The 24,338-nt window shown below is 44.3% G+C and overlaps 1 protein-coding gene across 1 annotated transcript in view; it reads left to right on the top strand.

The window, feature by feature from the left end:
• The window catches only part of VPS53 (VPS53 subunit of GARP complex), a 49,373-nt gene that overhangs the window by 9,692 nt on the left and 15,343 nt on the right, over positions 1-24,338 (top strand). The window contains exons 5-16 of the mRNA XM_042830049.1: positions 4,503-4,589; positions 4,844-4,959; positions 5,959-6,078; positions 10,513-10,591; positions 11,676-11,819; positions 12,493-12,635; positions 12,936-13,077; positions 14,535-14,636; positions 17,409-17,503; positions 21,198-21,440; positions 23,392-23,539; positions 23,696-23,778. Of these exons, the coding sequence (XP_042685983.1) occupies positions 4,503-4,589; positions 4,844-4,959; positions 5,959-6,078; positions 10,513-10,591; positions 11,676-11,819; positions 12,493-12,635; positions 12,936-13,077; positions 14,535-14,636; positions 17,409-17,503; positions 21,198-21,440; positions 23,392-23,539; positions 23,696-23,778 (1,502 nt within the window). The remainder of the gene's footprint in view (positions 1-4,502; positions 4,590-4,843; positions 4,960-5,958; positions 6,079-10,512; positions 10,592-11,675; positions 11,820-12,492; positions 12,636-12,935; positions 13,078-14,534; positions 14,637-17,408; positions 17,504-21,197; positions 21,441-23,391; positions 23,540-23,695; positions 23,779-24,338) is intronic.

The following is a 24,338-nucleotide window of genomic DNA, read 5'->3' as shown; positions in this document are numbered from 1 at the left end:
TGAAAGGAGCATTAATACTCTGTGCTCAGGAGCGGGGACCAATCCAGAAGCATTAAATTCTCAGCATCCTGACCGCAGCCCGATTTGTAACATTAAAAATTCATTTGGATGCTGCGAATTTGGCAGATGTGTCAAGTGTCTATAAAGTACTTAGCAGAGGGCAGCTTTCTGATGTGAGTAATGACATCCAATTGAAATATATATTGGCCAGAATCAAATAAAAGGAGCGTGTCTCTAGAACACCACCAGTGAGCATATGGAAGCTATCAAGGTATTTTAACTGTTACTGGGACAGAACAAAGCTGACTCAGTCCTAAATCTCAGAGTTCCCAAAGCAAGCAAGCTGCCTCTGAAAATGTGCTCTTTCCCCAAATGAATGACATCTGGTAATAACACTCTCCTCTAACTGCCCTGTTTGTGTGACTCCTGGCACTTTGTTGACTTGCTTCAGTGCAGGGACATGCAGTGCATGGCTGGGAGGGATGGGGCAGCACCGTGGCAGATGGTGAAGCTGTGTCTTGGGTAGAGTGGGGGATCATAGAGTTGTAAACTTTGGAAAGACCTCCAAGATCACCAAGTGCAACCATCACTCCATCACGCCCAATAAACATGTCCTCAAGTGCTGCATCTCCATGACGTGTCACCTGGGCCATACCTGCTGTCCTCCTGGGGTGACAGCCACCATGGCTGTGTTCCCCTGCAGAGCTGTGGGGATTTGCAGGCTGTCACTCAGGCTTTGTTTTCTGGCTTGGCCATTGTTGCTATGGCTGTAAATCACTGCAGGGTTAACTTTCAAAGGAGCTTCACTTTGAAATACTGAGTTAAAGTTCATGTTGGCATTGCACTGTTAAACTCAGTCTCTTCCCACCTCTCACTCAGGTTATTTATTTTCCCCATTTTGCTGGTTGGGAGATCAAGCTGAAAGATGCCACAAGAGATGATGCCCTCAGAACTGCTTGGGTCAGTGCCAATGAAGATATTTTGCAGGCAGTTTTTTCTTAGTGATTCATGCTGTACCTTTACTCCCCTGTTGTTCTGTCGTGTGTTTGATGGGCTTGCTCCTGTTGCATCTCAGGGTGAAGAGGTTTAAAGAGCTGTGGCTGGTTGGTGTGCTGTGCTTTTTTCCTGCTGCTTTACAGAATGTGATGACTTGTGGAGCTCAGTGTCTGCCTGCCTTACCTGGGCTGGATGCAACTGGGCTTTCCAGCTCATGGGTGAACTTCTCAATGTTCTGCTCTTCATCCCTGCTGTTAACCCAGGAGCAGGGGAGCTTCATTGTATTAACACAGAGAGGCTGAGAAACAGGGCCAGGTAAAAGTGCATCCCATTAAATGGAAAGATTCCTCTTCCTCACTCCAAGAACTGGCTGAAGAAAGCCAGAGCAGGAGAAAAGCAGAATGCCCAAAGCCTGTTGCTTTGTCCTGCATGCTCTCCCTGCAGCCTCTTGCTGTGTTGCTGCCCTCTTTCCTCAGTGTACCACTGCTGGGTGCCCTGGGACGAGTAGCTGTGGCCTCTGTGGGCAGCAGGCTCCTGCCAGGGCTGTCCTCAGCTGCTGCTGGGCGCTTGGGGACTGCAGAGGTTGCATCAGGTTTCATAAATAATGCTGCTGGGTTAATTGTAGCTTGCAGGCTCAGTTGCTGATTAGAGTCATATGATGTTGTTCCAGTACATCGCAAGCTTAATTTCGACATCCTCGTTTCATATAACCATGGGTGATGACATATCTGGGTATTTCTTCATTTGTTAGTAGTCCTCAGCCCTTGAGATGCTTTAGGAAAGGAAGTGCAATAACTTCTGTACGTCAGCTGGGAGTGCCATCAATTTGCACGTAGGGCGAGGAGACAAATTGGTGCTGCACAGCAAAGCCTGCGTCAAGCCGCAGAGCAAGGCTGGTTGCTGCTCTTTGTCATGTAAACCAGTTCTGTCCTTGAGAGCAATTCCTATTCTCTTGGTATTGTTCTGCTTTTAGAATTTCTGTCCAAAAACAAAAGCTGTAACAAAATGCTTTTAACATTCGTGATTCACTGTCTTTACAGGAGCAGAGCTGGCTTTACTGGAAGGGAAAGGCATTCTTACCAAAATATAAAGTGTGGTCTTTAACACATCTGCAGTTTCCCATCTCTCATTTTTATAGGCAAGAGAATAATCGTTTATATGAAGTAAAAAAAAAAAAAAACCAACAACTTTATTATGCCTTAAAGAATTAGATCTGCTTTCCTTCCTTAGATTGTCGATTCCTTCTCCCTGAGTAAGGAGCACTGCTGATCAAATATGAGGTGGTTTTGCTCTTTGCATTTCTCTACCTTCACACTTAGCAGAACGGTGGAGTGATTTGGTTTAATTTATTTCCTTCCCACACGTGCAATATTTTACTCTCAGATGCTGCAGTTGAAATGTTGCAGCCAACATTTTTCATTGGTTTCCTGAAAGAAGAACCATTACAAGGTTTAATTAGGCTTTGTGAGCTGAATAACACTTGCAGTTCGTTCTCAGCTTCCCCTCAGATCTATCTGGCAGTGCCTTTCTGATTAAGAAAAAGGGATTTACATACAGTGTTACCTTGGGCAAATCTGATGCATGCTTCAAGAGAAATATTTTCATCTTTATTATAGAAACTATATTAAAAAAAACCTGCACGGACATTAACTAGTTTCTTCTAACTCAAAAAAGAAATGTGCAGCTCGTTCACGAGAGCAGCCCCTTGAACTAGTTGCAGATTTATGTCTTGATGGCTGGGCAAGTCTTTGGAAGCAGGTTTCAAGAGATGAAATGAGTGTTTATGAGCAGTTCTGTGTGTGTGGTTTTTGTTTTTCTTAGCAGCTGTAGGAATGCATGCCCTCCCCTGAGATGCACACACAACATGGATCAGTCTCTCCCCACATTCTGGCTGTGCTGCTTGCAGAACAGCAAGAGGCCTCGGGGCACATGTCATCTCCTTTGTGCTTTCCAGAGTCTGTAAGGAGGTAAAAGCAACAAGTGTCAGGACCAGGTGATGACACCAGTTTGCCTTTTCTTGGCAGTTTTCAGTGTAGGAGAACAAAACCCTGTTTTAATTTGCTCAGCATACCGGAGGCAGCGTGCTCATTTCCTCCAGAGTGCAGGAGGACCACGTGCCTCAGGTACAGAGCTGACTTCTTTATGCAGGCCTCCTCAGACCCTGGGAGAAGCAGTGCTGTGTGCTCAGTGGCTCACAGAGGCATGTGCTGCAGCCAGGGGCTGGGATTGAGCACAGAGACTGCAGTTAAATATGTTGAAAGGACCATTCTTTGGTTTGCGTTTAATTCACGTGCCTTTAAATGGGATAGAAAACTTTATTCCAAGAGAGGGCCAGGCTGGAGCCAAATGAGAAGGTGGTGGTGTTCATTTCTAATAGAGCTGTCCCTGTAGCTTGGTGGAGTGCTCATTTCATTTATTGAGCATGCCGTGCTGTGTGACACTAATGGATAAAGTGTTAACGTTCACATGATTCAGAAGATATTTCAGAGGAGACTTTCCTCCTCTGGAAAATGAATTATCAAGCGTTTCCAGCTTTTAGACTTTATTGTAATGCAGCTACATTCCAACAAAACCTCCTGGCAGATAGTTTGCTGATGCGTTTTTAAAGGAAGATGTGTTATGTTTCTTTGCTGGAGGAGCCTGCAGCTAGCACCATAACCTTGGTCATGGGGCTGGATGCAAAAGGAGGGACAGAAGCCTTTCTAACAGCGGGAAACAAAGTGGAACTGGGGCTGGAAACGTTATCAGAGCAGGAAAGCAAAATGGGATGAGTTACTGCAGAACGTAGATTGTGAATGTGTGATTTTTTGGATGTGTGGCTCCACTCCCTGAGTCCACGTGGATCTGCACTGTCTGGGTAAGGGCATATGCACCACGGCTGCATGAAGGGGACCAGAAGTTTGCAGGAAAACAGCACAAAAATCCAAACCAGCTCTTTTCCATGCTAGATCTCTGTAGGTACTGCAAAACTGTCCTGCAAAACTTCTGCTTTTGCTTGTCTGCATGGGATCAACAGAATAGGCGTTGGTCTTCCAGCAGGATGGTATCCTGCTAACAGTACTCCGTGCTCTGTATGTTGTGCATTTTTGATTGAGAATTGATCAAGCAGAGAGCTTTTAATCAGAGGTTTCCTTTCCCTGCTCTAAATGCTTATTGATCAGGAGTAAGCTCTACTTATTTTTCCGCACTTAGTGAGTGGACGCGCACTGCAGCAACCTTAACCCCAGTGGATCATGTCACCAAGGTGCTTCTATGGAATTTCTCAATCAGATTTTACTGAGCATTATTGTGAGGTGGTTATAGAAGCACCAGTCCACTCAGGCTGAAATCCCACCCTACACCTTGCTGTAGGTTGGCTTTTGTTGTGCTGATGATCTTTTCTTTGTAACAGCACAGCTCCCCTTGCTGACCCAGCCCAGGATGCTGTGAGGAACAGCTGTACATTCTTAAAGGTGAAAACTATTTGTGAGCTTTCTCTCCACTCTGACCTTGGTTTTTTTTTTCAGGCCCTGGAAGAAGCCCAGAAAGCCATTCAGCAACTCTTTGGTAAAATTAAGGATATTAAAGACAAGGCTGAAAAATCAGAACAAATGGTGAGTAGCAGTTTCCCCTTAGCCTTTAAAAGGGATAAGACACTGATTTTTGCTTCAGTCCTTATTAAGAAGGGAACGTTTTTGTCTTTGGATGTAATTTGCTGTCAAGCTTGTGTTGAGCCTGTACCCTTGTCCTTGTGTCAACTTGGCTGTAGAGTTAACATGGAGTTCCTAAGGGAAGAGAGAGCCCTTCTTGGCTCCTTACAGTTTTGGTGCTTGATATTTAGCCAGATTGCTGTTTTTTCATTCAATAGGTTAAAGAAATCACAAGGGACATCAAGCAGCTGGATCATGCCAAGCGCCATCTGACCACCTCCATCACCACCCTCAACCACCTGCACATGCTGGCAGGGGGAGTGGACTCACTGGAGTAAGCACGTGAATTTTAGTGGCACTTTGACCCTGCTGAGTTCTTGATTTCAGAGCAGGCCTATAACAGCTGCTTATATCTCTGGAGGGAAGTTTACTTAATAGGTTGGGAATGAGAGTCTGGCTTCATGAAAGTGTAAGGCAGTCTGTTGAGTTAGGTGTCATCACCAAGGATGTGCTCTTCAGAGGTTTGGGGGATTCTTAGCAGTCTGAACCTGCAGTGGGATCTCTCTTTCTGAAAGGTCTGCTCGAGTTCTGAAAACAAGTTCAGAGGGGCCTTGCAGCTTGTGCTGTGTACAAAGTGGGATTAGATGTTTCTAAGAATCCTTCCTGGTTGTCTTTTTTTTTTTTTCCTAATGTGCTTGAGGAACGCACAGGCTGAGGAAGTTCAGCTTTTACATGTTGCATCTGTGAAGCTGCAAGACCCAAGCACAGCCTGTTCTTGGATTGCAGCAAATTCTGCACGAACGCTGGGTTGTCAAGTGGTCAGAATTAAATTTTACTTGGGCTGCTGTCTCCGATGGAATGATCCGAAAGGTTGAAATAAAAATCAAGTTGGTTCTTCTATCAGTTCCCTGTGAAAATTATTAACAGAAAAACCAAGGCTAATGGCTTTTCAGTGTAACAGTTCTCCCTGTGAAGCTTTAACTCACACTTTGTGTGACATGATGGACAGCACAACTCAGGTCATTACAGAGAAATAGCATTTACTGCCTCCGGACCCTTGCTGGGAAGAGGATGCGTTGGGTAGTTTACACGTTCTTTGCCAAGTGTTGGTTTGGACATTTATGTTTTCTGCAGCGTTGTTAGATGTGTGCCGGATTGGTTTATTTTAGCATCAGTTAAGTGAAATTTTAATGCTGTATTGGAATGTTAATGAAGAATTGTGTATTTTAGAAAAATGAATGTCAGCGAAGGCCATATGGATGAGGTAACCTGGGAACTGCCACCCAGGATTTTCATCAAACTCCCCTTTGTAAATGTTTAATTTCCTCTGCAGGGCTATGACCAGAAGGAGACAATACGGGGAAGTTGCCAACCTTCTACAAGGCGTTGTGAATGTGTTGGAGCACTTCAACAAATACATGGGGATTCCTCAGATTCGACAGCTTTCTGAAAGGTAAAACAATCAAGCACTGACCGCTCACATCCCTGCTGTGCTGGAAAGTTAGGCAAATCATTAGGCAGAAGCAGTTCCTAAAGATGGTGGCCCTTTGAACCCATGGTTATGGCAAACCCTGAGGTGAAGCTTTCTTTGCTTCCTTACCCTCAGTGATGCAGTCGGTGACGGGGTGAGTTGTAGTGCAGATTCAGAAGGAAGTGCCTACTGCTCTCAGCAGTGGAACGTGGCAGCTTGATGTGACAAAGCCACCAGCTCTCCTGGGTCTTGGCTTTGGTTTGGCTTTGCATTTGGGTTTCTCAGGAACAGGGCCCTCCCTCTTCTAGGTAACATGTCTGTCCCAGCCCAAACCTACTCTTCCTGCTTTACAGCAGGCTTCACTTCCCTTGCACCACACGGCTGATGTTTACTTAACAGCCTACTGTAGTGCTGAGCACAGCTCAGAGGTTAAAACCACTTATTAACATTAGGGATGAACCTTCTTAATAATGCAATCATATCTGATAGCATTTCTTTCCAGCTTGCAAATTGCACATCTGTCACCACCATCCTGTTGATACGTGAGGCTACTTTGCTCATTACAAAGGTGGCTAGAGGAGTCTTCCAGGCACTAATTAATTTAGTGGTGACTCCCTTTGCTAAGATGGCAGCTGTACTGTGTAGTGATGGAAGCAGTGTTTGAGTGATAACTGTAATAATTCACTGTCAGTCTGTTGGACTTCCTTTGTGGTATGGACACCTCTTCCAGAAAACCCAGGTGGAACTCATGACACTGAGCAAAATAAAGATCCACCCTAAATCAGAGGGAGAGGTGGAGCCTTGTTTTAGCAAAGTATTTGGCCATAAGCATTTGCTTAAATGAGCATCAAAGAGAGATAAATTCAGAAGAGCGCTGACATTTGTTTAGGTTGTTGTCTGTTCTGACCTCATGCTCAGGAAGATAACTTGATTTATTTTCTTCCAGATTGGTAGTGACAGAAAGCTGCTGTCATTGGCCATGGTAAGGCCACAGATAATTGAAACCTCTGTGCAGAATTCTGGCTGGCTTTCCCCTTCTAATGGACAATTATTTAATGCTTTCATAGTTGCTGATAATTAAAGAGATACTGAGTCGCACCAGAGAGACTGGCAGAGGTGTGGAGGAGAACTTCCTTTGTTTTTGTCTCCTTTCAAGATGAGGGTCAGAAAAGCTCAAGACTCTCTCCTATTTTTAGCACTGCTTTTAGGGCTTTTCTTCCAGTATTTACACAGCACGAGTTGCACCATCTGGTAGTGATGGAAGATGCTGCTGGTGGGGTGAGGAGGGCTGCACGGGTGGCGCTGGGAGCTCTGCACTGCTGACACCCAGGGCAGGGAGGTCTGCCTGAGGCCATGCCCAGTTGCAGCTTGACTCCATGTGGAGGTAGGAGGGCCCAGCTTGGAGCTGAGTGTCCTCTCTCTTTGCTTGGATACACTTTCTTGATTCATGAAACATCAAAGGAAGTGTACCGGGCTCCTCTCAGTGCTATTTTCAGACTGAAATTGCTGGGGTTTGGTATCTCCTGGGTTGGTTTAATAGTGCAGCTGAAGGCTCTCCTGAAGGCAAAAGTGCATGGGTAGGTTTTGGCACAGAACCTTTGGTTACCTACAGTAACCAAAGTGTATTATATACAGTAAATCTATTATATGCAGTGCTGAATGAGCAGATTCTCTCTTTAATAAAGAGCCTTTCTTCCTTGGTGTGGATGGAGCAAAGCCAAATATAAACAGGAGGCCATGGGAAGGAGAAGTGCCTGCTTGGTGTTGTTGGATGGGAGCTTTGTCATGGGGTGCTCGATTCAATCAAAGTTCCTGCTCCTGGATGCTGTGAAACTAATGATGTGTTTTCAGGGTTGCTTTCCACCTGCTCTGTACCCTTGAAAACAATCAAAAATCCCATTGTAAGCATTCATTGGAAGCCTGACTGAATGCTCAGTTGGGTTCTTGTGGAGGTCCCGTTGGGTATTCATGTACAAAATAACACAGTTCACATCCAAAAGAGAATATTTTCTTAATGATATTCCTAAAATGACTTCAAATTTGGTGTAATGGAAGCTGTTTGTCATAGCAGAAAGTGATATTTTGTTCTCAGTTCCCTTCTGTTTTCCCTCTGTAGAAGGAGCATACAATTAGCGGTCACCAACCCACCCATGCATGTTGCTGAAGCCTGGCAGAGAGTGGAGAAAAGCTTGGAAAGTATTTCCAATAAAGATGATGCTAAGTTGTTTGCCCCAGCAAAACGGGCTCGCTCAGCCCCTTTGCATCCCAACAAGATGCCAGGCATGGTTTAAGATTTCTGGTAGCTTTGGCTGAAGCAATTATGGCTTCTAATAATTTCTGTCATTTGAGATTTAAGTGTGAGGTTTGTTTTGTTTCGTGGGTGCTTTTTTTTTTCTTTTTTTTCTTTTTTTTTTTAATATTATTATTTTAGTGGTGGAGAAGCAGAACAAAAGCCACTAATAGTAAAACAAAAGTCAGGAAAACAAAAATCTCTAACCCTCATGTAACCAAATGTTGGGGGGGAGGTTGGCTGCATGTACCTAAAGCTCCAGCTGCTTTGATTTCCCTACACTACCCTTCTTGTGCAAAGCATGCAAGAATGTGCTGGAACTTATTTTGCTGTTTTGCCATCAAGAGATTATTTTTAAGCAGGTCAGGTTTAAAAGAAGATATTTCTCTTAGCATCCCAGCTCTGCAAGGCATTCGTGCAAGTTTCTTAATTGAAGGATATGAGAATCCCCATTAAGAATACCCTTAAGTACTTTCCTGAATCAAAGCCTAAAACAACAAAGCCTGTGGACAGGGCTTTTAACTGCCTGACCGTGCCTCTCCTGGGTTTGTTGAGTCTTCAGGAATCTGGCTGCTCTGCTCTTCAGTGCTTGCGCTGCAGCTGTTGCCTGATGGGAAGTTCCACAGCTAATGGCTGCAGTTATTTATACAAACTCATTCATTCCTGTGAAATTCAAGACTTCTTGTTTCTTCATTGAAAAGATGCACTTTTTCAATCCATTTTAAGCATCTTTTTGTTTTGTTTTGGAGGAGGATAAGAGGGCTTTGTTCTGTGATGCTTTCTCGCATTAATTGATGGGGTTTACTCGTGCAGTCTAAGCAGGATTATGGTTGTAGTTTGGCTGCTGGGCTGAGTTCTCCTTGCTTAAATTTCTTGCTCCTTCTATTTCAGCATTTAGCGCATCTCTTTTGTTTTGCAGCTATGAGGGTGTTAGCTGTGGATCTCTACCTGGAAAGGTATTTGGGTTTCCAAACATTCCTGTGAAGCAGAGAGCTTAAGTGAGACTTGTGTTTGACATCACAGGCAGGAGGCTTTTCAAGCAGAACCTCCACAGAGAAATCCCAGATAAGACGGGTCGTACATGCAGCTAAATCATTATAAAGTCACATTTCAACCATAGCTTGGGAAGGACTAGAACTTTCTCCATTTGGCAGCGTTCATTTAGCCAGGCCTTTCTCCAGCATTGTCAGCTCAGCTCTTGGTGTTCCAGTGAAACGAACCTGGAAGGGGCAGATTAAACAAACAGATCAGTCCTTGTTGATGTTGAGGATTCGTAAACAAAAAAGAAACCAAACAACAGATTCTTTCCACGGTGTGAACAAATGCCTTCACAAAACCCGTCCTTTGAAACATATCAGTCTCAATGGAAAAATCTGCTGTTTTGAGTAATCAGTTTAGTCCTTCAAGTGTTTCCAGCATTATAAAAAGTGATGGAAGAATTCAAGGGCTGCAGAGGGGTGTGAGGGTCTGACTGTTTGTTTTGGCTCTTTCCAGCATGTGTAGGCATTTCCATTTCTCTCAAAGTATCAATTAAGCCATATTGACTTTTATTTCTGGAAATTGGAAGCCTTATTCTCTCAGCTAAATAAAGAGCGTGATTGTGGTCTCGTCAAACCTTTTCATCCATTTCATACCTTTGCTCTTATGCTTCTTAAGTTGGGATTTATAGGATAAAACCGCAGCCAGCACAGTTCACATGGATGCATTTAAAAATAGGTCGGTGCACCTGGAACTGTGAAAGGTTCATTATGAAGATGGAGACGTTCGTGTTAGAAACGTGCTTTCTGAAAATCAACATCCACAAATGTAAAGACCTGGCATTAAAGGTGCTGTGCTGATTTCTCAGCTGATTAACTGGCTGTTATTGAAATACTAAATTTCAGCAGCACGAGAGCATCAAGGACTTGTATTGATGCTGTACAGATGGAGTTGTCATCCAAGTGTCGTTCAGGGAGAAAATACTTTCACAGTTTTGACATAATGCCTTCTTAGTGTGGGTGGTTTTTTCTTTCAGGCTGCTTTTTTTGTCCTTTAAGAAAACCTCGTGGAGCTGCTAGCTTTTTCAGTCCCCTTCAGAGCAAGGTGTGCAAAATGGAACAACGTTGTGTCTTTTCTGTCATCATCAGGGTGAAGGCAGCACAGAATGAATTAGGACAGCAGATCCTGGCTGACTTTGAGGAAGCCTTTCCTTCCCAAGGTACAAAGGTAAAGTTCTCACTTGCTGAAACCTTGCCAACTGAATTGTCCTCAGCTTCTACCTCATTTTACTTCTGGATCATCGTGGTGACTTTCAAAGTCAGACTATTGTTAGAACACAACTGTTGTAGTGAGGTCTGCATGCTAGTCAAGGAATACCCCAAACACTGTGTGTGACCATATAGATTGCAGTGGGGCCATGAACCCTTAGCATCTAACCCAGGTGTGTCTCTCCATATTGCTGCTTATTTGTCAGACACGAAAGGTCTGTGCATGTCTAGGGGAAGCCAAGCACCAGCTGTCTGTTGACACGCTGCCATCAGATTTGTCTCTGGTTTACTCAGCACAGATACAGATCTGGGCAAAGGCTAAGGCAGCAAGCGTGCTTCCCCCAAATTATGAATCCAAACGTTTGGGAGCAATATGGGAGTAGGTGTGAAATAGAGTTTATTCTAAAGAAAATGCTAGTTCTGTCTTTCAAAATACCAGCTCTACTGGTTTCTTCACAAAACTAACAGAAGTACAGAAGGGAGGAAAGTAGTTGGAACAGATTCTTGGTGAAGGGCGGATCTGCGTGTACGTGAAGCAGCTTCAAAAGAGCATTGTTTTGGTGTTTTTTTTTAAATGCTTCTAAATCTTTTTATTCTCCACTATCATCTTCGTATGGGCCAAAACAGACCAGCAGGTGCTGCTTTCTGTTGCAAGCTGATCATCCCTAGGCTGTATTTTCCACATTTGTTTGGCCTTCCTTTTGCAGAAAAGAGGTTGTCCCGTGGCAGACCCTTTCCTTTAGCTGCTTTTCAGAATATGTAGGACAATGAAGGGGTTTGCAGAAGAGATGGGATGACTGTTCTTATTTGTGGAAGGAGGTTGCAGTACTTCTGCAGTAGTTGAGCCACAAAACAACTTTTATGGCCAGGGAAATGGAGGGAGCTCAATTTTCATTCAACAGAAGAAAGATGGTTAAGTGATAACACTGAGAGCATGAGAAGAGAGTAATGGAAAAGGATTAAAACAAGGTAACGTGGATGCAGTACAACTTACAATTGCCCCTTCTGTTGTTTAACCTTAAATCATCTGTTTATTTTGACAGAGACCTGGTGGACCCAGCAATGTCCTGCGTGATGCGTGTCTCGTCGCCAATGTCCTGGATCCCAGAATCAAGCAGGAAATCATCAAGAAATTTATTAAACAACACCTCTCAGAGTATCTGGTCCTTTTCCAGGAAAATCAAGATGTAAGGAAAGCATTGTGAGCTGCATTGGGATTTTGTAAATACTCCTGCAGAGCAGAGCAAAATGCAAAGTTCATGTTTCCTCAGCTTCCTGTGGCAGTCTGGGTTTGACCTGAGGGCTGGGAGCACTGACATGGACAGGCTGGTGGGTTGGGAGGCTACCAGAATGACTTCCTCTCTTCTTAGAGCTTAAGTTCAGAGGTCTGCACTGTAACAAATAAATAAATTCAAGTTAGATGTGCTTTCTGCCCTCTGAAGTGTTGGAAATTTATTCTGATAGTTGCAAACCCAAAAATCTTAAAAGTAAAACAACACTAAGAGGAGGAAAAGGGGGGGTGGGGGACTCCAGGAAACGGATCAGTCTTTGTAGCTAATTTTTCAGCTTCTTGTCCTGATGATAGAAACATTCCATCCTGTGCATGTTGCAAGAACTCCTTTTGGAGTATGTAGGAACACAACCCCACAGTTGTGTTCCAGGAGTTCCAGCATTCTCATCCCGCTGTTCTCTTGAACCTCTCAGCGAAACAAAGCGGATGGTAGGACAGAATGGATTATCATTGGGCTGAGTTTTCAGCAGCACCTTCGTGCACGAGGAGATTTTCAGTCTAGCATGAATTTGAGCACTTCTAGAATTACTGGCAGCTGCTGCTGTTAAGGGTGGTGTTCTCCTCCTCAGGTCGCCTGGCTGGATAAGATCGACAGGCGCTACGCGTGGATCAAACGTCAGCTGGTGGACTATGAGGAGAAGTACGGGCGCATGTTCCCCCAGGAGTGGTGCATGACGGAGCGCATCGCTGTGGAGTTCTGCCACGTCACCAGGTAGGCTCGTGGTGCTCCCCAGCAGAACCACGCTCCTTGAGGAGAGGATTGGCATCCAAACAGGGCACACAGCTGTGCGACCTTAAAGGTAGCATCCAGATAGCTGTGTTGAATTTGCCCGTGGTTAAGAGCAAGAGTGAAGAACTTGAGAAGTTGTTGAAGAGAGCATCTTTAAGAATTAGCTTGATTTATGTGATGGAAAGTGTTGCTAGGGAATAGAATGAGTTACCATCTCAAGTTTTGGATCTTTCTCCTTGTAGAAAAACACGTTGTTTTTCCTGTTTTGTCACCCTCTTTCAGGACAGAGCTTGCCAAGATAATGCGTACAAGAGCAAAGGAAATTGAAGTGAAATTGCTTCTGTTTGCAATCCAGAGGACAACCAACTTTGAAGGACTTCTGGCTAAGCGCTTTTCAGGCTGCACTCTGGCTGATGGCACAGTGGTAAGGGGATTTCTAAAGAGCAGACCCACAGCTTCCTAGGGGGAAAAAAGGGCCCAACTCACACACAGCTGCGGTAGTGGGAGGCCTGAAAAGATGTCACCTGCAGCCTCCCCTGGCAGGTAGAACATTTAGTGTGACTGTGCTCAGTGGGTTGCAGTTGGGAAGGAAACTATAGATTGTGTACTTTTTTGGTTCTGCTGGGCACTGCTGTCTGCAACTGAAGCCACATTGGTATGGAGAGCCACAAAATAGTTATGGTGTGGTGACTGCATCATAATGTTTGTTTTCTGCGTGTTGATGACACGTTATAACCAAAAGTTGTCTCTTTTGTTCATTTCTTCTTACCACGTTTACCACAAGGTACCAGCTTTCAATCCCACATTCTCTTGGGTTAGTTTTTCTTGTAGGGCCATTGATAACTTCCATTTTTCAGTGTCTCGTTTGACAGATTGTAAAGCCAGAGCCAAGAGAACCTCCTCAGTGAATTTCTCTGGGGTCATCTCTGTGCTTTTTCAGCCTGAAATCTCAGGCAGGTGCTCTGCCAGCTGATTGCCCTGGGAGCATGGAGCACACAAGCTACTGCTTTGAGGTTCACTGCTCTGTCCAGCTGGTGTCTGGAAGCCTACTTAGATGTGCTAATTCCCCCTACAAGATAAGCCTGCCGGGCCTGGTTGTTATTTGTTGTGGATCAGTAGGTGCTGCTAATTAAAAAAGGAAGTCCTGTAAGGTTTTCCTCCTGGCTGAATTTAAATCTCTCAAGAATACAGCCTTATTTTTATGACAAATTTCATACCAAATTTGCAGCTTTAATTAGATTTACTTCACTGGTTTGTTGTTATCCCCATGGAAAAGGTAGGCACAGAAGCTTTTGTAACAGAAAAAACAGAAGGGGAGGATGTATGTGGCTTGAAAAAAAGAAAAAGTATTTCTCCTTCCCTCTTTGTGATGTGCCCTCAAGCTTTGACACTGATGTGTGGTGGGGCCAGTAAAGGTACTGCTTATTCCCACTAGCCCACATTAGAATTTGTTTCCTCAAGAAACCCACAGCTCTGAGCAGGAGCACTTGGTCCCTTTTTCAGTGTGGCTATGCAGCTTGCCCACAGCTGACTACTTCCACAGCTCTGGTCCTTTACTAAGGAATAACCAGAGGCCAATACTCTGCTGCTGCTGCCTCTTAAGCTTTCTGAGCTCTGGTGTGTGGGCTTTGAGGGGGTGGAAATTTCTCATTAATCAAAATGCCCCTTCCAGGGATGATTAAGTGAGTGAGTGTGAGCATAGAGAGCTTCGCAGCTCAAATGCTGAAGAGGGGGTCTGCAGTTGCCTCTGTGCTTGGAGAAGTCAGACTGCTGTCAGTGCTTTGAAGGTCTCAGTAAAGCAGCACATGGCTGCAGTGTGTGGACAGGAGACAAAGCAGGCTGTTCTCTAAGGAGCTTCCTTTTTTGGTGTGTTCTTTACAGAAGAAGCCAGAAGCACCTCCTCCTTCCACCAACCCATTTCTAGAGGATGAAACTGGGGCAGAGACGGATGAGATTGTAATTGAAAAAAGTGATACAGACAAAGTAAGTCTTCAGAGCTTTCCACTTGTCAGTGAGTCAGCCTCTGTGTCAAAATCTCGGGTGGCATCTAAGCTTTTCCAATGACATTGATTGGAAAGGTTTGTTTTCACAGCAATTAATTTAGCACAGTTTTGGTTCCCTGGGCAGCATGCTAGCTCCCAGTATGACTGATTTGCTGCGGCTCATTTCACTGAAACCAAAGCAATCTTTATTTCAGTTAATAGTGCAGGGACAGTCCCACCACGCAAGTAGGATTCTGTTCTAGCTCATGCAGCAACAGCTCAAATGTAACTGCAGAATTTCTGTCGAAGAAAGAGAGCCTGCCATGGCTGGGTTTTCAGATCCCAAAAAGACCTGCAATTCATATTTTGCCTTGTCAGCCAAGGAAACTAAGTCTGGAGCCATCAGACACCTCGTTGAACTTTCAAATGTCAGTTTTAGACTTTTGCTCCAAAGGTTTTACTTCTAGGATTTATATTTGTGGTGTTTTTCATCCGCTGCCTCTGTGTTGCAGGTAACACCTAACTGCTTGTAAAAGCACTGAGTTTCCAAAGCCCTCTGCAAATACTAAAGGAGTGAATAGTGAGCACTTTTGTTTTAATTGGCATGGAGATCAAAGTGTGTGAGCTCTCTATTTTTCACTCAGCAGACAGGCATTTTCTAAGCATTCAATTGTATGCTGCTTGGGACAGGTAACCTCTCTGTGCTCGGTGACTTCACAGTGTATTTCCAGGTGGTATCCTGATCCGTGATGAGGGCCCTAGGACCTACTCACACCCATGTCCCAGTAATTTGTGGGGTAGTAGCTCACTTTTCAGCAGAGCTGGGTGTTATCCATCTGGATTTTTACATAAGCAGGGCAGCCTTCCGCCCTCCACCAAACACCTCAATACTTGATTTCCAAAATGCCAGCAGCTGCTTAGTGCTGGTGGGTTGATGGTGGAGGACTCATCTGCTGCTGACACCAGCTGAAGAAGAGAAGGGAAAGGAAGGGTTGGAGAGGAGGAGTTCTGAGTGGTAGAGCTGCCCCAAGACATCAGTGCTGAGAATTCTCTTGTGAGTGTAAGAGGGAACACAAGAGTGAGGGGGGGAAAAATCCATGTTAAAAAGAACCTCTTTGAGTGATCCTAGCAGTTAGATTTAAACTGTTTACTTTGGATAGTAATGAAAGGAAACTGGGCCAGCTGCAGGCCTCCTTACTGTGACAACAGTAACCTTTTATTATTTCCATCGAACTCGAGGAGGAAATAGCTTAAACATCTGCAGCTTTTGGACAGGATTGCACACACCAAAATACAGCTTCAGCGCTACTGTTAAAAGATTTAGTATTCTCTCCACCAGACATGCTGGGAGCAGCGTGATGCAAAGACACACTCACACAAAAAAGCAGTTGTGCTTTAGGATTCGGCTCTTCCAGCCTGGTAAATCATAAATATAATGAATGGGCAACCTTGTGCTGGCACTGCCATTGCTGAGGCTTGGCGGCTGGAAGGTTTCTGTAATTACCACCTATTGTTTTCCTTCCAGCTCTGATGAGCACGTGCATCTGGCAGAAACAGGCAGGCACTGGCAGAGGATTGGGCAGGGAGTGCTGGGCAGTGGCTTTCTCCCAGTGCTGTAGAACTCTGCAGTCCTGCTGCTGCTGGGGAGGTGAATGAAGCAAGGCTCCCAGGGCTGCTCTGGCCTCCATGAAACCATTCTCTTGCTTTAAGTTTGCAGCCATAGGTTCATATCCGTTGTGTCTTTGAGTCTTAATTATTCCTGAGAAATCTGTGCCTTGCAATTTCTGCAAACAGCTCAGTGCCACCATTCCTGTTATTTAAGAGAGGGTGTCCGTTAGGCTCTCTTGTTTTGCTTTTTTTAATGCTTTAAAAAAAAAAAAGAAAAATCAGCTGGAAAAAAATTGTATCTTCGTTGGCTGAGAGCTGATCCTGTCTCTTTGGAATGGAACTCTTGCCTCTCTGCACAGAGTTCTTTGCAGGCAGTAAAAACCTGTCAGCTCGCCAACAAGCAATGGGGAGAATTGTTTGTCATCTCAAAAATAAAATGTGGCTGTAAGGCAAAGCTTAAAGCCTCTGTCCGGCCTGATGCATGTGCATATTTAAGCATGGGAGTAGACTCAGTGGCTTCAGTGAGATGTGCTTGGCCACTTTACAGAGCACAGTGCTAAACTAAAACTCAACTGGATGGCTCCCAAACGGCGTATGTGCTTAATACTCTAAATGTGACTTCACAGTAGAACTCTGCATCCCCAGAAACATGTTTTACAGTGGAAGCAATCCTGTAACGTTGCCTGGATGATTCCAAGTGCTGTAATTACATTCCGTTTATCTAAATAATATTCATTCAGATGAAGTCTGTAGTTACTTTCCTTAATGTTCCAAAACATAGGGATTTTTCAAGGTTACTTGCAGATAACTGCTGCATTTCATTTCAGTGGTGACTACTTCTGCTAAAAGAGAGCGGTGAGGTTTCCTTATTTACAAACTGCATTAAGCTTTTATTCCCTACTGATATCTTTTAGCATGGAAAAGTCTTCTCTTGAAGGATACAGGGTACTTTACAGGTAAAAAAATAACTCTGGAATGCTGACGGCTCTTTCAGAGCAAGGGAGGCTGGGACACACTGACCTTGTCTATACTGCCTTTGGTTATTTGTCAACAAATTTCAGTGCTGTATTTCTGAACGCTCAGATCCTCTATGCTGCTGCATTATGATTTCTCCTAGATCTTACAGGGCAGGTTCAAAGCCAATGCTGTAATTGCTTTCTTACAGCCAAAGAAGCCGAAAGTCCCGGACAATCCTTTCCATGGCATTGTTTCCAAGTGCTTCGAGCCTCACCTTTATGTGTATATCGAGTCCCAAGACAAGTGAGTAATGGCATCCTCTTCCAGTTTTGTTTGCTGTTGAATGTGCTTTGCTGTTGCATTGTTCTGGGTTCGTATGCAAGCTACAGAAGGTGCATTTCTTGAAAGTTTGCTTTCTTATTTTCAGTTCACGAGCAAAAGTCGTGGTTGGAGAGCAGTAAAGAAATACTGAGCATTCCGAGGGCTGTGGATGTTGGTTTCAGCTGAAATTGCCAAAGCTTGCAGGAATGATGCCCGCTGCCTTTCTGCGGAAGAGGCTTTAGTGTTTCTGAAATTGCTCCTGTTCCCTCTGCAATTCCCACTGCAGACATAGGGCTTCCTTCTGTCTCACATCTTCCACAAATAGTAGGTTTGCTCGTTCTGTAAAATACACAAGTGGCTCCGTGGCAGAGGAGCTTCAAGGTTTGCTTTAAAGAAAGAAGTTATTTGAGATTTTCAGATGAAAGCTGCTGTAGATGAGCTGGCTGTGAGATAACATTATCATTGGTCACAGATTAGGGCTTTGTCAGAGGTTTTAATCCCTAGAACCCTACTTCATTTTCCTCTGACTTACAGCAAAATAACTTCAATGAAAGGAGCTTTCAGCTTGCAACTCGGGGAAGTTTTTAGAACTCTCATCGCATATTTTGTGCAGCTTGATTCATGCCAGGATTTAAAAACCATCCCTGTGACAACTGCAGTGTCAGCTGGAAGAGGAGATAGCTGAAAAAGGTTGAATGCAATCATTTAGTGTGGGTTAGTGGCTGGAAAAATAAAGTCAGGCGGCTGCCTCGTGTACCTCAGCTATCTGTGCCCTTCTGTCTTCCATGAATTTACACACAGGTGTGCATAAGGTAAAGCTCAGAGTCTTGATTTTGTCCATACTGCAAGATATTCATCCTGAGAAAGGCTTCAGAGCTTCTATGCCTAATAATGAAAATTACAATTGCACACAATAGTTTGTTGTGCTGAGGTTGGGTTTCACTCTGTTGTAAAACAAAAGGAAGCAGATTTTTTTCCTCCTTCTCAGTGATCCAAGCACTAACTTGTTTGAATATTTCTGCCCATCTCACTGGGGGCCATTTGAATCCCCATTTTGGTAATTCTACCCCACTGTGCTCCCAATCCTTTCAGTTGCTTTTATGTTTTTTTTTTCCTTTTCCTTTTCAATCCTGAGATGTTTTATATTAGCTTTATAGCCACAGGCTGAAAGGAGTTCAAAGAGAAACTGCCACAGTATTCCCCATGCTGCCCCGGCTGCCAAAAATTGCTTTTCTTTGATTCTTCACTCTTCTTCCCCCTTTGAAATTGTGAGGAATCTGTTACTGATGTCTGAAAATGAGGAGTTCCTTAGATAACTGTATGCTGGGTGTCTGGATAAAGGAGGCAGTGTGGCAGTTCACCGTTGGCTTAAGTCTGTGGCAGAAAGCTGCCTGGTTCTTTTCTCCTGAACAATTGTTTCCATACCCATTTAAAGAAACACGGTGCCAAAATCTTTCAGGTGTCTCCTGTTAAATTGCTATAGAAGAGCTTTAAAGATGCTGTTCTCCACTCATAACTGCAGCGTAAATATCAGATTTCTTAACAGTGAAGCAGATTTCATTTCTTTCCCCGCAGGGATATACGTCTTCAGCTCTTCCTTGTGATCTGCTGGAGCAATAGATGTGTACATGTGTGAGCTAAGCCCTTCTGCTGGAGCAATGGCTCTGTTGGGTCTGCAGTGCAGAGAGGGTGCAGAGTTGTGTGCAAGCATGCTGTTGTGTTTGTGTTTATTCAGATTGCTTAGAAAACTGGCACTTGCTCTTTGCAGCATCATGAGCAAAGGGACTTCCATAACACCCAGCCCGTGGGAAATATCCTGCCAGTGATCCAAGCTATCTCAGAACCATTGCCCTTCCCCCCTGCCCAGCTGATGCCAACTGTTCACACCACTCAACAGATCGAGTGACTGGGCACTGTGTTCTTCTTTCTGAAGAGTGCGTAGTTCCTCTTGCAATGGCCAGAGATGCAGAAAAATCGCTGAATAAATTGAGTGGAATTTAAAAGAGGAATAATAGGAAGGTTGGGCTTGGAAGCCAGAAGACAATTCTGTTCATATGATTTCATTTCATGTTTTTTCCTGGTTAAGTTTGGACAGTTCTTGCTCCCAGTAGGTATGCTACTGTTAGGAAGTATCACATCTGCACTACCAGAGAACAGAGCCTTTTTGCAGAACCTGCATGGAGAGAATGCTCATTTTCTGTTGCTCTCCTGCCCTCTTTGTGTTTCCTCTCCCAGTAGGTTTTTCTGCCACATGGTTTGTGCTTCCATTGTCCAACACTCACAAAAGGCTGTCAGCCTTCATACTGTCTTTGAGCCAACTGAAACTTGGGAGGAAGAATCACTGACATCAGGTGTGTGCGCAGTATCCTGATGTTTTGCTTGTTTCCATCTTGCAATAAAATGAGCACATTCTTTGCCAGGCACTTTGTCCAGGTTAGGATCAGAAGAAGCACAAAGTTCTGGCACTGCTCTCCCAGCAATTTGGACAGCTGCATTTGCTTGTGCACCCCATGGACAAGACCTGCGGGGAGGACAGGGGGGACGACAACCAGAGAAATGCAGATACATTTCACTTTGCCTCAGAGTGGAGGAGAGCATGTGGAGTAAACATAATGAAAAGCCATTGACATTCCTCACTGTGCCCTGAGAGCCTGAAAAAAAACACGTGGCTGGTGAGTGCTAAGAAAGCTCCACTTTGTTGCACAGATGGAGTAAAGTGCAGATGCAGAGGTAGAGATGCAGCTGTTTAATTTAGTGGTACTTTTGACAAGGGGCAAGCCACGTCTGTTTTGCTAGGGAACCTGAAGGAATGCTGCAGTTCATAGCACATGTGAGCCCTCCTGCAGCACCATCTGTGTGGTTGGCGTACAGCCACTGGGGAAGGGAGATTTTGCTTCATTGTGGTCAAGTACAATCAATGCTTCAGTTCACTGTTCAATTGCTCTTGCCAGTGTAGAGATCTGTCACGTAAGTTTAGCAGCCTGATGGTTTTGCAGTTCTTGTTGGAACTGTGTATTTGTGGAATCAGAGCTGCGAGAAGTCATCAAAGTCATCTACCTGAATAGCTTCTGAGCCAAGTTCAAGCTTGAGAGTCTTGCTTCACATTTTGGAGCCCTGGCATTACCAGCACAGCTCTGTAGATTAGCTTGGCCCAGGCAGATCATGTGTGCTAGGAGCTCATCCTTTTGGTGCAGCGATCTGTATGTTTACTGGGGAGGAGTCACATCACCTCTCCTTCTGGACCTCTGCCATGCTTAGAAGTGTTTTTGTCACTATGAAACGATGGAGAGGAGCTTACTGTTGCCTAAACACCAAAATGTTTGAGTAAGGACCAGGTTATAATAAATCACTGGCGACAGTAGTAGGTGGTACTCAAACAGAACCACATGATGGCTAATGGAGTGCCATCTCAAGCACATCCCTTTGAAAGCTGAATTCTGGAGGCCACTGATCTGCAAAGTCTGCCTGCTGCTTCTACTGGTGCCAGCAATGAAATCTGAGCGTAACCTTCATGCACTTGCATCAAATGCACCAACGCAGTCCTCACTGCTGCACAAGGCTTGTGCTGAGATGAGAATGGGCTGGAATTCTGGATTGCTGGAATGTGTTTTTTGGTGTCGTAAGAGGGCTTCTCCCCAACATGTTAAAGTGTCTTTCCATTGTTTCTCTGTGACAGGAATCTCAGCGAGCTGATCGACAGGTTTGTGGCTGACTTCAAGGCCCAAGGGCCTCCCAAGCCCAACGTGGATGAAGGAGGAGCCGTCCTGCCCAGCTGTGCTGACCTCTTTGTGTACTATAAGAAGTGCATGGTGCAGTGCTCCCAGCTCAGCACAGGTGAACCCATGATAGCCCTGACCACCATCTTCCAGAAGTACCTTCGGGAGTACGCCTGGAAAATCCTGTCTGGCAACCTGCCCAAGTGAGTTGAGCTTCCCAAATGCTGCAGCACGGTCTGGTGAGACATTCCAGTGAGGAGCAGATGCTTTGAGAAGATAATTAATGAATACAAACTTGTTAACACTTAGTTTTTGCTATTACAGAATCATAGAATCATAGAATCACCAAGGTTGGAAAAGACCTAAAAGATCACCCAGTCCAACCGTTCACCTATTCCCAATAGCTCCCACTAAACCATGTCCCTCAACACAACATCCAGTCTTTCCTTGAACACCCCCAGGGTCGGTGACTCCACCACCTCTCTGGGCATCCATTCCAGTGCCTGACCACCCTTTCTGAAAAGTAATACTTCCTGATGTCCAGCCTGAATCTCCCCTGCCGTAGCTTGAAGCCATTCCCCCTGGTCCTATCACTGATGACACGAGAGAAGAGGCCGACCCCCAGCTCACTACAACCTCCCTTCAGGAAGTTATAGAGAGCAATGAGGTCTCCCCTGAGCCTCCTCTTCTCCAGGCTGAACATTCCCAGCTCCTTCAGCCTCTCCTCATCAGCCCTGTGCTCCAGACCCCTCACCAGCTTTGTTGCCCTCCTTTGAACACGTTCCAGGGCCTCAATGTCTTTCTTGCAGTGAGGGGCCCAAAACTGGACACAGCACTCGAGGTGCGGCCTCACTAGTGCTGAATACTGGGGAACGAAACAGAAACCACATAGCAGCACTGTGGCTACATTTACAGCTAGGGACCAAATGGTCACTCATGGCATTGGGCTTCTTTGTTCATTTTGTTTTATTTTAAGGGTTGCTAGAAGTTAGCTTCATATTTGGCTTTGATTAACAGTCGGATTTACAGTTTGTTGGAGTTCCTTTTGAAATACCAGCCCAAGACTTCTGCTACTTGGGTGGAAAAAAATTACATTGAGACTTTCAGCTCTGTTGTGTTAAAAGCTCAGCATCGTGCTCAGATACAGTAATTTATAATGAAGGGGGTTTATTTGTGTGATGCCAGAGTGCTCACCTGTAGCTTTGTGCTCTATGAAATTGTATAAATGCACGAATAAATTATGAAGATGTAAATGCAGTGAAAATAAAGGAAATCATGTGTAGGTCATTGCTCAGGTCTTTGAGATGCAGTCACCTTAACTACAGATAACTTTGTGCGCTATTTACCATCTTCAGTTTGTTTCCTTGTGAACCTGGAACCATCAGAATGAGTTTTCTGAAGCCAGTAAAGTCTTTCACAGATGGAAGGGAGAGGGTTGTGTCCAGAGAATTGGAAAGATAAATTTAATGTGCATTCTCCATTAGGCATCAGTTGCATTCTTTGTACACGTATTTTTGGCGTGCTCCATTTTTGCTGTCCAAGATAAATAGTGGTGTCCTATTTTTTTTAATGGATTTGGATTATTAATCGTTGAGACGTAGGGAATTTCTTCACTCTGAGCTATTAGAGTTCTTTCTTTGCTGATAGGCTGCAGTTAATCACTGCAACAGAGTGGAAAAAAGCCACATCTTCTGTAATTTACTGCGTTGATATCATCAGGTTTTTTTAAATGGGTTACCAAAGTTTCAAGTGTGTGTTGACATCTGTTTGGTACTGAGAAGATAAATATGAGAAGGAACCCGATGGGCATTGAGATTTTCCTATAATCTTTAATTAGATTTTGAGTAACTGACAGTGAAGGTGAAGTTAGCTGGAGAAAGCTGCGTTCAGTCTACGTCCTAACCTAACATGTTGTGAATAACTGAGTTGTCCTTTTGCCTGAAGTTTCGCCATCAAGTTCTGCCTGTCTTTCTAAAAGATACTCCCTAACCAAAATAGCAATTGCATGTTTGATGCACAAAGAATTACACACTGCACTTTGTTGCGTGAGGCATTGGGCTTAATGGTCATAAAGACTTTTTATGACACTGGAGTAATTTTGCAGTATGTCTCTGTGTACACATGAAAGCTTTACAGCTTTTGTCTTTTTTCCAGGACAACGAGCAGCAGCGGCGGGCTCACCATCACTAGTTTGCTGAAAGAAAAGGAAGGCTCTGAAGTAGCCAAGTTTACTTTAGAAGAGCTCTGCCTCATTTGCAGTATCCTTAGTACTGCAGAGTACTGCTTGGCAACGACTCAGCAGGTGAGCTTTCCTCTCGAGCACTTCCGAGGTGACACCCAGGTTCACTGACTGAGTTGTGGATGCAGTTTGATCACAGCTTAGGTTTTAAGAAGCTGACTTTTCCAGGATGCAAGTAGGAATTCTGGTCTTTCTGTTGCTTTTTTTCTTTTCTAACAGTTGGAAGAGAAACTCAAAGAAAAAGTGGATGCAAGTCTGGTGGAGAGAATCAACCTAACAGGAGAGACGGACACCTTCAGCATGTATGTAGAGCAGATGCATCCTCCCTCCCTATGTCAAACATCCTCATTTGTCAGCCAGATGGTGCTGGAGTAGTTTAACCCAAAAATCCCAGTGTCATAGGACCCACTCAGATATGCAGTCTAGGTATAGGCATTTCCTTGGTGAAGGAATGGTCCAGAGAAGGAATGGTCTGCAGTAGTACAGACATCAGATGTAGTTGTTCCTCATCATCCTAGCCAAAGGAACGAGAGCAGTGGAAAGAGGAGAGGAAATAGTGAGTTTCCAGTTGAAACATCATTTGCATCTTGGCAGCTCTGTGAGGTAGCTGTTACATTTCAGAAAAGGAAGCTATTTCAGTACATTCCTTCCTGCTTTAACTTCCCACTGTTAATCAGCAGCCTTGTCAGTATGATCAAACCCCGTTTCAGATGACATAAAAGACTGATTCAATCTTACATTCAGGGATTGTAATTGAGAGAAGATTATCATTCATTAAAATAACTTTTCATGTAATGATGCTAAAAATATTCTCCTCTAGCATCATTTGCTCTCCACTACCATCAACATATAGAATACTTTT

This window comes from Centrocercus urophasianus, unplaced genomic scaffold (genome assembly GCF_019232065.1).
Source record: "Centrocercus urophasianus isolate 14NV4802_14NV808 unplaced genomic scaffold, USGS_Curo_1.0 seq_33, whole genome shotgun sequence".
Classification (NCBI taxonomy): Eukaryota; Metazoa; Chordata; class Aves; order Galliformes; family Phasianidae; genus Centrocercus; species Centrocercus urophasianus.
Note: the sequence above shows the minus strand (reverse complement) of the source record. Positions and strands in the feature narration are given on the sequence as shown.